Below are 13684 nucleotides of genomic sequence, written 5' to 3'. Positions count from 1 at the left end.
TCCCAGGATATATAAATGATGGCACAATATTTTAATGGCTGGCACCTCCATCCAGTCTCAACTAAGACCAAAGTCACTACTTCCCACATCAGCAACTGAGTGGCTAATAGTAAACTGCAGGTCTTTAGTTGTTGTAAATTAATTAGGATTGGACATACCCCAAGTGCCTTGGAGTCTCCTTAGATTGTAGCCTCATGTTTACTGCGAACATCTGAAAAAGAGGAAACCCATCTCCCGTAAGACCATAATATGTTTGAACAGAAATAGGCTATTGGCTCACTGCCATTCAGTGAGCTCATGGCTGATCTGATAATCCTGAACTCCACTTTCCTGCCTTTTCCCCACAACCCTGGACTCCTTTACTGATTAAAAATCTGTCAACCTCGGTCCTTTGATAAGGGACCAAAACTGTTAAACGTTTATCCAGAAACTAGTAATCCCATGCACACACTCTCCATACTCTAGCCTCGTTCCTGTATTATTCTGTAGGCTTCGGAATACTGTTCCTCTGTGTGGGCATAGAGCAGCCACACAAAACTCTTGGACTCTATGCTGAATGGGTCAAGGGGGGACAGTTAGTAGTACATTTTAATCAAAACTCATATAATACTCCCAGTCCAGCTTAATATTCCACCTCCTGATGTGTAGTGGAAGACAAAAATGCTGAAGGAATTGAAATGCAAGGAAGCCAACCCAAAACTGCCAATCCATGAAGATCTTTAAAACATATTACATACGTGATTCAAATCATGCAAATTATTTTGGTATCTCCTAGTGTTTTCAGTGGTACAGGAATTGGTATTAAGAACAAATAGCTGAGCTCTCAGCTAACTCCTGCATTATGAACGATGACATGAGTGGCACAGTAGAACTTGCAGGATTTCAGACATCTCTGAAACAGTAGTCTACTTGCAACATGATGTGTACTGTCTGCATGGGCATCACACTTTTTCCACAAATGAAATTACAAGGGAGCTCAGCATGTGATTATGGTTTCTTATATCAGAATCTTTTCCATTTTGTGAACGACTGTGGTCCATAAAACATTCTCTGCAGGGTTCAACACAATCCACGTCGCAATACACCATGCTGTGAGTTAGCTGTCCAATTTGGTTAGTGTTGTAAAGCTCCAAAATAACATTTTGCAATAAGATGACGCGAACGCAAGCTTACAACATTACAGTTGACATGCTACTTCTCCTTATGCACAATTCCACCTGTTCCCAAAACAGAATCTTTGTATACCAGGTCCAAGTTCCATTACTAATATTTGCATCCTGAGATCAAATATAATTAAGGTAACTTTGTGACAGATATAACTATCCAGTCTTGTAGCACCACAAAGACATTTTGGTCATAGTGAGAAAGTCATCAACCCTTTCCAGAATGTGTTTGACACAAAAAGTAGTACCCCGATAATGTTGGAAATCTGAATTAGAACAGAAAATCCATGAATACTCAGTAGGTCAAGATGTATCTGTTGTTAGAGTCCACACTGTTTTCATTTCTTTAATTTTTTGTTAATCACTTTTGGTTTTGAGCCAAAACTGTGAGCTAAATTTGAATTTTGAACTATGGGTAACAGCTCGTGTTAAAAGGAAAACAGATCAAACAAGATTTTGTTTGTTTATGAGGCTGGGCCAGGAAGTTAACTGCAGTTGGTTCCTGATCAAAAAGTTTTATAGATGCTCCATCACTGGATACAAGCATTATGTTTAAACAGATTGCAGAAGTTGGCTATTAACGAGGACAGTACCTGGGAATAGGTTTGAGCCAAATCTGGGAAAAGCCTTGTGTTCAAGCAGATGGCAGATATTGAATGGTAACTCCTTGTGGAGGAATTGGTCAGTCTGTCAGGGAGTGGTCAGAGTTTGAATTTGGTTTTGGACAATGTTTTCAGTGAGAAGAAATTTGGCTGTTGATGTTATAGCAGGAAGATGTAAAAGCCCCCTGACCAACCTCCATTATCAACTCTTGCAAATTTAGAGAATAGAAAACTAAGTATTACTACTATTATCTGAGTGAACTGAAAAGGTGACCCTGATTGACATCTTCAGAAAGTCAACCAAGAAACCATCACCTATGGCTGTGGAACAGTGCACTGTGTAAATTGCTTCAATAATCTGGACAGTTTTGTTATTTTTCTTTTATTTATCCCATAACTGTTTGTTTGCCTGTCTTTTGTGTGAGTGGGCCTGACAACATAAAATATAAAGGATATGGTTTAAAGCATAGACCAGTTAGATTACTTTGTTATTTAATCTTTCTCTACTATTACTATTGTTTTGTTAATAAATTGCTAAGTCTTTTGTTTAAGATACAAACCAGTGTCAAGAACTGATTATTCTCACAGTCTGGGATTGATTATTCATAAAGACTGGTTTGAAACCATTATGGTCAATTTTGATTGTCTTTGAATTCGAATGCCTGCAGTGCAAATAGAGGCCATTCAGCCTATCAAGTCTAACCCTCCAAAGAGCATCTGACCCTACCCCCTAACCCCACATTTATTATAGTTAACCGAACTAACCTGCACACTATGGGAAATTTGGCACAGCCAATCCACCTAAGCTGCACATCTTGGGACTGTGGGAGCAAATCAGAGCATGTAGACATTGTCTGGAGTTTGCAGTTCTCCCAATCGCCCAAGGTTGGAATTGAACCCAGGTCCCTGGCACTGTGAGGCAGTAGTACTGACTACTGCACTACCATGCCACCCTATAATTTTACTGTGTTGTCATAATGGAGGCAGAAAGGCTGATTTGGTTCAACTGTCCATTTGTGTTGTAACACGATGGAAAGAGAAACAGAATTATCATTTGGTTTAATGACTTTCATCAGGATTCTGAACTAATGAAAAATCATTGACCTAAAACATTAAATCTGTTGCTGCTTCATCTACCAAATATTTCCAAAATATGTTCGAATATGTCTCTGAAGACAAAGGATCTAAACTTCAATGTAAAAATGAAAAAGTTTAAAGATTGTGAACTTTAATCTTATAGTATGGCATAAATCTATAAAGACAGTATGTGTAATTCATTTATTGCTGGGCATTTTTTATATTGACTGACTGAATCACTTAGCAACTAAATATTGACATGTTAAGCGTTAACACAATAAAATTTCAAAGGTGAATTTATTTGCTGTTTGTTGCAGAATTGATACCTTTTTGCAAGCTTTGTATTGGTTTATGACATTCTGTAAAAACATTTGAACATGTCTAACCATTTGGTTACTTGGAATTCAGTGCAGGTATTACTGGTTGGGTGTTTGAGAGTACTAGTGGATGGGAGTGCACCTTAGTAGAAGGTGAATGGACTAACACTTAAATGAAAGTGAAAGAAATTAATCTTAAAGCCAATAAAATAATTTTTATTTTCAGGTAAAATAAAAATGTAAAAATATTTCAGTCAGTGTTTATTCCTAATAAATGATTGAATGATTACACTATTCATCGGTATAAGCAGTTAGAAAGCAGCATCTTGTATTTATATAACATCTCCAAATGCTTGATGTACTAATTACTTTAAAAACACAGTGGGTGTGCAATAAATGCAACTGCAGTTTTACATACACCAAAGGATTATGAATGACAATAAGGTGAATGACCAGATTATTTTTTATTTGATACTGTTTAAGGAATAGTAATTTTGGCAACATTCTTGGAGATGTCACATCAACAGCTTTTTTTTTAATCTCACAATGTTTACCCGCCTGTTCTGAACATCCTTCATAACGTCCATGCAATTATCTCTCATGCTATGTCTTTAACTTGTTGGAGAGCCGCCTGCTAAGCTAGAACATCCTGTCTGTCTTAGCATCTAAACTTGGGATTGGAATGTGGAATGCCTAGGTCCTGCTGTAAAATAGATTTGTATCTTAACTATAGTCATTCTGTGCTAAACTTATTCACTAGGGCATTTAAGATGTGGTTCTCATTCCCAAATTAAGAACATAAGATGTGGTACAAAATATTACTGCTTTTCAGTCAAGATCAAAAGAATATTCAGATCTGTGTAGATTGGGAAAGATATATGTTGCTTTAAATGTAGCAGTAAATGTCTCAATACTGTTTTCAGGCTGATGCTACTCTTTGCATTGTATGGAGTCAATGTAGCCCTTGTGTTTAAATGGTTCTACATAGACTGAGTAAGTCGGTACTTTTTAAAGAGTTCTACCTAATAATTGAAATTTTCATGTTCATCTGATCCAATGACAGTTTTTTTTTAGCAGTCAACATTGCTCGAATGGATACCTGCTCATTTCACAAGATAGAAGAAGCATTTCATTATTGGGGAGTTTATTTTGTCCTCCAGATTTTGGATTCTATCAACATTATCATTCCTCCATATTCATCACATGAAAAATGTTGAAAAGCGAATGGATTGTTGGGAGTGGTGCAATATAGTTAACCACAGGGTTTTATTTGTATGAAAAGGTGTGAAGTTTTTGAGATAAAAATAACAATCATAAAATATCCTTAAATCTTCTATCCAGGGTCCCATTTCTTCTCCTTCAAATGTTGCCTTAAAACCTACCTGTGCTCCTGGAACTTGGTTGATATCCAGTTCTCCTCCGAAATGCTTTGAGACATTTTGACATGCAAAATCATCTTGCAGGTGCATTTTTAAAAAAAATCATGCTTTTAAAACTAAATTATTTGGATGGATAGAGCAAAATAAATGCACACATTAAATATTATGATAAAATGTATAATTTTTTTAATATACATTAATTAGATATGACTGTCATGGCGAGGCCAGCATATATTGTCCATTTTTAATGACCCATCAGTTGCGAGGGAAGATCTTCCAGATTTGAACCTTGCAGCACTAAAGGAGCAGCAAGATGGTTCTAAGGATAATGACTGATTGGAGGGGAGCTTGCAAGTTGTGGAGTTCTTGTGCATATGTTGTCCATGTCCTTCGAGGTTGTAGAGGTACCAAGTTGGAAGATGCTGGTCAGTAAGTCTTGATGAGTTGATGCATTGCATTTGTTAGATGGGACACACTGCTGCTCTTGTATATTGCAGCAGACGCAGTGAATAGTGGAGGTGATGGATGGTATGTCGATCAAACAGGCTGTTTTGTCTTGAATGTTTCAGACTTCTTGAGTTTATGTTTGGAAATATGCTCATCCAGGCATGTGGGGAGTGTTCCAACACCCCCCACCCCCATATGTATACCTTGCAGATGGTGGACAGGGTTTAGGAAGTCAGGAGGTGAGAAGTTTCAACTTCTGCCTTTATCTTGTATTTATGTTGTTGTCCAGTTGTGTTTCCGATCCATGGTGCTCCTTTGGGTGCTGATGGTGGGAGATTCAGCTACAGTAATGCTTTTGAATCTAAAAATGGTGATGCTTTCATTCTCTTCTGTTAGAAATGGTCGCTGTTTCGCGTATGAAGTCATAAATTTAATTTTCCACATCAGTCTAAGCCTAAACATTGTCCAGGTTTTTCTGTAGATGGACACTGACCGCTTCACTGTCAGTGGAGTCACAAGTGGAATTGAACACTCTGCAATCTTTAATGACGATTCCCACCTGTGACTATGTTAAGGGAGAGTTTTTGAAAAGACAGCCTCAACCCTCCAAGAAAAGAAATTCCTCCTTATCTCAGTCTTAGATAGTTGTCCCTTTATTCTGAGGCTGTACTTCTGGTCTTAGACTTGCCAGATGTTTTCTCTCAGCATTCACCCTGTCAAGCCTCTTAAGAATCCTATATGTTTCAATGAGATCACCTGTTCTGAATTCCAATGAGTACAGTTCCAAGCTGTTTTCCCTCTGCTCATAAAACAATCCCTCCATACCAGTGATCATCCTAGTGAACCTTCTCTGAACTGCCTCCAATGAAATATCTTTCCTTTAATAAGGGGACCAGAACTGCTGTCAGTACTCCAGATGTGGTCTAATTAGCACCTTGTACAGAAACTGAAACCAACATGGGAGACACTTAACAAACAATCCGTGTCTTTTTCAATATATAAATTTAGTTACATCACACTGTAAACTTTTGCTCTAAATTCTGTGTCTTACAATCTTATTCTCCACAACTACCTGATGAAGAAGCAACGCTCCGAAAGCTAGTGCTTCTAAATAAACCTGTTGGACTATAACCTGGTGTTCTGAGATTTTTAACCTTGTACAGAAAGACTTCCCTATTCTTGTACTCCAGCCCCTCTGAAATAAGGGCGCACAACCTATGAGCAATTGACATTTCATTAATGTCAAAGCCCATATCCACTGCTGCATTATGTGGTCAGCCACTTCTTGATATCACATGGAACGAATTGAATTGTCAGCAGTCTGGAATCAATGGTGATTGTGACCTCAACAGGAAGCCAGGATGGCTGATTCACTCTGCACTTCTAGTTAAGATGAACACACATATTTTAACCTTGTCTTTTAGACAGTTACAGTAGAGTCACCATCATTTAGGATGGGGTGTTTATGGAGCATGCTGCTCTGGTTAGTTGTCTAATTGTTCATCATTCACATCGAGATATGCCAAGACCACAGAGCTTTAATCTGTGGCTTCTTAGCTCGGTCTATAGTAGAATGCTACAACTGTTTAGCGAGTATGTAGACCTGCGTTGGAGCATCACCAAGTTGAAATCTTATTTGTAGTTCTGCTTGGGATAGCTTCTGGCATGCTATCCTACATTCCTCACTGAACAAGTGTTGTTGTAGTTTCATGGTGTTGTAAATTAAGGGATGTGCTAGCCCATGAGGTTTAAGATTGTGCTTCAATCCTCATGGATGTCAAATTTTGCTCTGTTCTCAATCTACCCCTTTCAGCTGTGTAAAAGATTAGATTAGAAAGTCTCCTCATACCTAAAAAAAATTGGTGTACTTCTGTAATTTTGTTGCAGAAATGACTGAATGCTGTGTTGTGGGGGTATTCTTATTTGGATAATGTACTGAATCAAAGGCCTTGCAGTCTCCTCTGGTGAAGATAGAAAATCTCATTATCATTATTTCAAAAACAGGGAGTTCTCCTATTGTTCTGGCTGACATTAAATCCTCGTCCAAATGATTCTGGTCATTCAGCCAACTGTGAAACCTTTCTCTATGCAATTCTGTTTCCTTATTTCCCACCAAAGCAACACTGACTTCCCTATAGGATAAATCCATTGGTTATAAAGTGCTTTAGGAAACCTAAGGATAGATTTACATTTAAGAAAAATCTTCCTTCAGACACAACTTGATTTAGAGAGTGTTTTAAAGCAAATAACCTTGGTACATAACATAGAAAAATCCCAGTTTACCACTGCTCCACTTCAGTAACAGATTGTAGTTTCCATGATTTTAATTATTATGTTATATTGTTCAACTTTTCAGCATTACTGGACTTCTACTACTATGAATATTAATTTGAAAGAAAAATGGGTCCTATCTTTTTGAAAAAAAATTATTGTAAAGAATGTGAACTTCAACAGAAAATGGATTAATGACTTGAAGATAAATGGCTTAATATAGGGTTGGTAGAAAATCAGACTTGGCAGTTGAGTTTCAAGATGCAATAACCTCTTTCAACACTATCATATTTGATAATATTTAACAGATCAGGTCAGCTTAGCTTTTAGACTAGCATATCTTAACTCTTTTATTTGCTCGTCAAAGGGCAAGCGTAAGGCAAAGGTTGATTTTATTACTCTCTACATCTTGTTGTAAATTATTTTGTAGAATTCACATTAAAATGTGGCTTTTCAATAGTCTTTGAGCCCTTTCTTACCAAATGTTTACAATTTTTTAATATTATGTCACTGTGGCATAACATCTTATTTCAGAAACACAGGTTCACCATTCAATAACTAATCTGCGATCTAACTATATTCTTGGTATCCTTCAATACCTTCCGATGAGCAAACATGTATCAATCTTACAATTAAAATTTAAAGAATTGATCTGGAAACAAACCTTTTCTGCAAAAGACCATTACAGGCTTCACCAATATTTCCATCTAAAAGTGTTACCAGTTTTGCTCCTGGAAGATCTGGCTTTTTTTTTAAAAAGCATTCTAACCTTAGCCCGAGATCCCCAACAGGAGATAGACTTTCTCCTTATTCAGCCTATTGTTTCCTTCTACTGTCTTGTAAACTTCAATTAAATTACAACATCACCAACTAAATTCCAGGAAATACAGCGCTGGTTTGTAATGTTGATGATATAATAACCCTTAAAGTCCCAGGTATCATTCAGGTAAATCTACACTCTTTTCCCTTCAGATCAGTATATCCTCCCAAAGTTATGATGCCAAGACTGAACACAATACTTTATAGTCTAACCAGGCCATTTTTGAGGACATGAGAAAATGACATTTTATCCAGTGATTAGATTTCTTGAATCAACAGATTTAACTTTGGCATAATTGCTTTCTAACCCGATTCAGTTTTAAAAACTGATAGGAGGAGGGTATAAATCGAATTACTGATATAATTCTAAAGGTTAGTGCTATAATATTTTATTAGTTTTATTTTACAGTTTGCTTACTAAAGTAAATATATCCTTATCATGCTATCTTTTGTAATGGCATTTTCAGGAATGTGGAATATATTTATTTATATGGCCCCCTAAACTTGTAGACTTTGGAAGAGAATTTTATCTCGGTAAAGTACTATGCCCCGTGAGACCGCGTTCTTTTATCCTCTTCAACACTTCTCAACAATTGAAATGCCATGGCTTAGATGAAACCTGTTCAAAAATAATTCATTTGAAGTCAATGTCTGTAAACTGAAAAGTGGTCTGCCATTTTGAGATATTAACATTCATAGTGATTAAGATTGCTTTTTCAGATCATTGTGTTCAGTTTGGAGCATCACAGATCTTGTGTATGAAGAAAATTATTGTGCAATCTCTTAAATAATTGATTCATAATGTAATTAGTGATGTGGCCAGTATCACTAATTTTTGAGAGTTGTCCAAATTACTTTCTTAACCATTTGTCTTCCCTTTCCTATTTATCATTTGACAGGTTTAATATATATATTTTACTGCAAGATAGATTTGTTTAATCTTGACCAGATCAAAATTTTGAACTCAACTAATAGATATTCAGACTTCACAGAGATCTTGGCATTGCAGACACCTCTTACCAGTATGCCTGTGCTTCTTGCTGAGAGGTTTATGGAATGTGACCTCAAGCCTCAGAATAATGATCTCCTTGTTGAACTTTCATATCTAAACTGTTTGTGCCACATACATTCTAATTTGAATAAAGCTCCATTTCACCAATCTCCTCGATGCCCTTGCTGATCAATACTAGCCCTCTGTTCTTCACTGCATTGAATTCAGATTCCTCATCTGCATGTCAAACCTTAGCCTTGCAACCCTTTTCTGCAATCTCATTCATAACTCTATCCTTTCTGAACCATTAGATTTCTTTCCCTCTGATTTTTCTAAACATGTTATACTACAGTTGTTGGTGATGGACAGTTAAACTACCTCAATTTGTTGCCTGGAAAAAAACCTCCTTAAACATGTTTTGCCTTTCCAAAACTTTTGAAAGTTCAGAAATTGTCAAAATGTTTAATATCTCTCCATCTCTCTCTGGTTTCCTATTTATTTCATTATTACATTTGTAAAGTTACTTGCAATGTTTCCAAAAATTAAAAGTATAATATAAGCACACATTGCAGTTGAACCTCAACACTTTTTGCTTAAAGTAGGATCTATCTTTTTCTTGAGCTCCCTCTCCCTGATCCCTATTATTTTAAGATTCTAAACAGTGATTTAGGTAATGACTTCTGTTTTAACATGTGCTTAGAGATACTTCAGTTTGAGAAATTCTTAGTGAGTCATTGTATTAAATATCAATGCGTGTAGCTTATCTGATATAAAACATCTATTCAAAATTGAAGTCATTTAGTAATGCTCATCCAAATATTGAATTTTGTCAGCCTTGCATTGAAGAGAAGTGTTAAACAATGATGTGTACTTTAATTGGCAGTTTAAAACATAGAAAATTATATGTGGCCTAGAACATCATTCATGGGGTGGAATGAATAATGGGAGAGAGAATCAACCCTAGGCAACTCTTGAACACCACCTAGCAGTCAGATGGAGTGTGCCAGTGATTGAACAGTGGCATTGGGGTTTCTTGCCCTTGATTTTGGTCAATGTTATCATAAGGCAGAGGTAGACCTCTGAAGGGGAGGGATATAATTTTTACATTGAAAACTAAATACTCAGCAGGAGGTATTAATAAGAGGAAGTTTTCAAAATGCTCTCCTCCCAAGTTAGCATTAGGTTGGATGGCTTGTTTGTGATGCAGATGGAAGCCAACAGCATGGGTTTAATTCCTGCACTGACTGAGGTTGCCATGAAGGACCCTCCTTCCCAACATCTCCCCTCTCCTGAGTCGTGGTGATACTAGGGTTAGACCACTATCAGTTGTCTTTCTCTAATGTCACAGCAGCCTAATGGTCCAGTAACACAACAATAATTTTACTTTTAGAGTTCAGCTGCAGTGTTTTCTTTAGATTGTAAACCACTCTGGTGTTCTGTTCCAATACTGAACTGAGCTTCAGAGCCTATACTCTTTTCCATCATAAAAGACTGAGCACTTTCAACTCTGGTGGTATAATGCATTTGCATCTGTAGCTCAAGCTGTCTGTTGATATCCTCATTTATTGCCTTTGCTACTCCTAGAAATGTTTAATCTGATGCTGTTTTGACTGGCCTCACTCGATAAACCTCAGCTCATACAAAAATTGATGTGTATCCTACCCCATACTATTTTCCAGTCTCCCAAATTTAAAAATCTTATTCTTCTGTTTAAATCATTTAATGACTATGTTTCTTTCTTTGTAACCATTTCCCCCATCAGATATTTGCGTTGCCTCAACTCTGGCCTTTCTGTAATTCGAGCTCTTTTGTCCTGCTATAACCAACCGTGTCTTCAGTCATTAAATTCTACATTCTCAAATTCTCTCCACTTTTACCTCATTTTCTTGTTCTAAGACCCTTCTTAAAAATGCATTGTTTGGCAAGTCTTAAATTGGTTTTCCAAATCTGTACTTAAGTGCATTAGGATGATTTTTCTATACAAGTTCATTTTGTTCAAAGAAATGGGCAAAAAAAGCTGTGAAGTGAATTCTGAAAATATAGTGTTTTGATTATTAGTGAAGGGAAAAAAGACATCCATTTTGAATTTGTTTAATCACAGAAAGTCATTTCTAAATTACAATTTTTTTTTCATAATTGTGAATGAACATGTTTTGAGAATATTTTATTTAATGATTTCCCTTTTTATCCTGGATGTAGGTAATGTTGCAGATGTGTACCTGGAGGGGAAGGATCAACTGGGTGGATGGTTTCAATCCTCACTGCTCACCAGTGTAGCAGCTGAGAAACAGATTCCATATAGGTTAGTATTTTATTAATCAAATTAATTGGGCTATTAACTTGTACATTTATTATCATGTCATTTGCTCCTCTGAACGTAGTCCACATAGAGCACATTGAACTTTTCAAATCATTTTGGTAAATTTGTATATTCTGTATTAAACCTAAATAAGCATTCTCTTTTAGTTATTTCTTCCCTTTGTATTAGTCAATATAAATCCTTCCCACTTAACAAATACTTATGATTTAATAGCTGCTGCCAAACTGCCTGTGAGGACCTTTAATTTTCAGAGTGACTGTTATGAAAAGAGAATGTGACTTGCTGCCTTCCGACAGTCCTACTGTCAGAATGGAAGTAAGGCTCCATGTTCGTGGAGTTGTACAGCATGGAAACAGACCCTTTGGCCCCATCTGTCTGTACCGACCAAGTTTCCTAAACTGAACAAGTCCCGTTTGCCTGCATTTGGCCCATAACCCTCTCAACCTCTGCTATCCATGAACCTGTCCAAACGTCTTTTAAATGTGCAACTCTACCATTTCCTGTGGCAGCTTATTTGATACAGGCACCAACGTCTGTGTATAAGAAGTCACCTCTCAGGTCTCTTTTGAATCTTTCCCCCCTCACCTTACAATTATGCCTTCTAGCTTTAGACTCCCCTACTCTGGGAAAAAGACCTTGGTTATTCATCTTATCTATGCCTATCACCCCTGAGCCTCCTATGGGTAAAAGAAATCCCAGCCTATTCAGCCTCTCCTTATAACACAAACCCTGTCATCTCGGTAACATACTAGCAAATATTTTTTGCACTCTTTCCAGTTTAATAGCATCCTTCCTATAGCAGGGTGACCAGAATTGTACATAATACTCCAAACGTGGCCTTACCAATGTCTTGTACAGCCATAACATGACATCACAACAACCACTCAATGCTCTGATTGATGAAGACAAACGTGCCAAACACTGACTTCACCACCCTATCTACCCATGACACCTCTTGCAAGGAACTATGTACCTGTACCCCGAGGTCTCTACCATTAACTGTCTAATTCCTGCCCTGGTTTGTCTTACTAAAGTACTACACCTTGCATTTATCTATATTATGTTCCATTCCTCGGCGCACTGGCCCAATTGCTCAAGATTCTATTGTACTCTTAGATAAACTTCTTCACTCTCCACTATACCATCAATTTTGGTGTTATTTGCAACTTACTAACCATGCCTCCTCTATTCTCATCCAAATCGTTTATATGAATCGCCAATCTTCATTCTCTCTTGCCTCCCCTTTTATCCTTCCTATAGCATCTGTAACCCAGAACATTGAGCTGTCAGTCCTGTCCCTCCCTCAGCCATGTTTCTGTAATGGTGATGATATTCCAGTCCCATGTTCCTATCCATGCCCTGAGTTCATTTGCCTGATCTGCCAGGCCTTTTGCATTGAAATAAATGTATTTTAATTCATCAGCCTTCCCTTGTTTTCTGCCATGCTCTTGTCTGCCTTGTCTATTTAGCTTACTGTCTCTAACTTTTGTATCAGTGTCAACCTTCTGTCTTGTCTCAATACTCTTAGGGATTTCTGAGGGAACTGTGTGGAATCTGCGTGAGCTTGCCTATCCTTGGAAAATTCAATTCCAATGGCCCTTTCAAAGTGTACATGAAATATATAAAGGGATGGTCCAACACAGAAGGATGCAACTTGACCTCTTGTGTCCCTGGCAAATCTCTGCAGTTTATCTAGTCCATTCGTTGGACTTTTCCCAAAACTGACAAGTTTTTCTTCTCTTTAGAAAATTATCTGTTTTTTGTAAACCAAAATTGAAGCTGCCATCGCCATGATCTCTGGCAAAATATTTTAGATTCTAAAAATTCACTGCATTCAAAAAAAGTTCTCTCTCATGTCACCTTTTGTTCTTTTCCCTTTACCTTGAATCTTTCTCCCTCCAATTTATGATTCTTCCAATAATGGAAGTAGTTTCTCCCTGTCTACTCTGTCCAGACCCCTATGATTTCAAATACTTCTATCAAATCTCCTTTCAACCTTATTTAAGGAGAACAGCTCTAACTTCCGCAATCTGTCCATGTAACTGAAAATTTGTATTCTTGGAACTGTTCTTGTACATCTTTTCTGAATCCTCTCTACTGCCTTTACTTCCTTCCTAAAGTCTGGTGCACAGAATCGGATATAGTAATTCGGTTGAGACTGAAGCCAGTGTTATATAAAGGATCACCTTAACTTCCATGTCTTTGTACTCTCTGACTCTATTGGGCGGCACGGTGGCACAGTGGTTAGCACTGCTGCCTCACAGCGCCAGAGACCCGGTTTCAATTCCTGCCTCAGGC

General features: G+C 37.3%; 1 protein-coding gene across 1 annotated transcript in view; it reads left to right on the top strand.

Annotated features, from left to right (window-relative positions):
* The window catches only part of iars2 (isoleucyl-tRNA synthetase 2, mitochondrial), a 96919-nt gene that overhangs the window by 56937 nt on the left and 26298 nt on the right, over window positions 1–13684 (top strand). Inside the window, exon 15 of the mRNA XM_043695778.1 lies at window positions 11266–11368. Coding sequence (XP_043551713.1) covers window positions 11266–11368 — 103 coding nt within the window. The remainder of the gene's footprint in view (window positions 1–11265; window positions 11369–13684) is intronic.

Source organism: Chiloscyllium plagiosum, chromosome 9 (genome assembly GCF_004010195.1).
Source record: "Chiloscyllium plagiosum isolate BGI_BamShark_2017 chromosome 9, ASM401019v2, whole genome shotgun sequence".
NCBI lineage: Eukaryota > Metazoa > Chordata > Chondrichthyes > Orectolobiformes > Hemiscylliidae > Chiloscyllium > Chiloscyllium plagiosum.
Note: the sequence above shows the minus strand (reverse complement) of the source record. Positions and strands in the feature narration are given on the sequence as shown.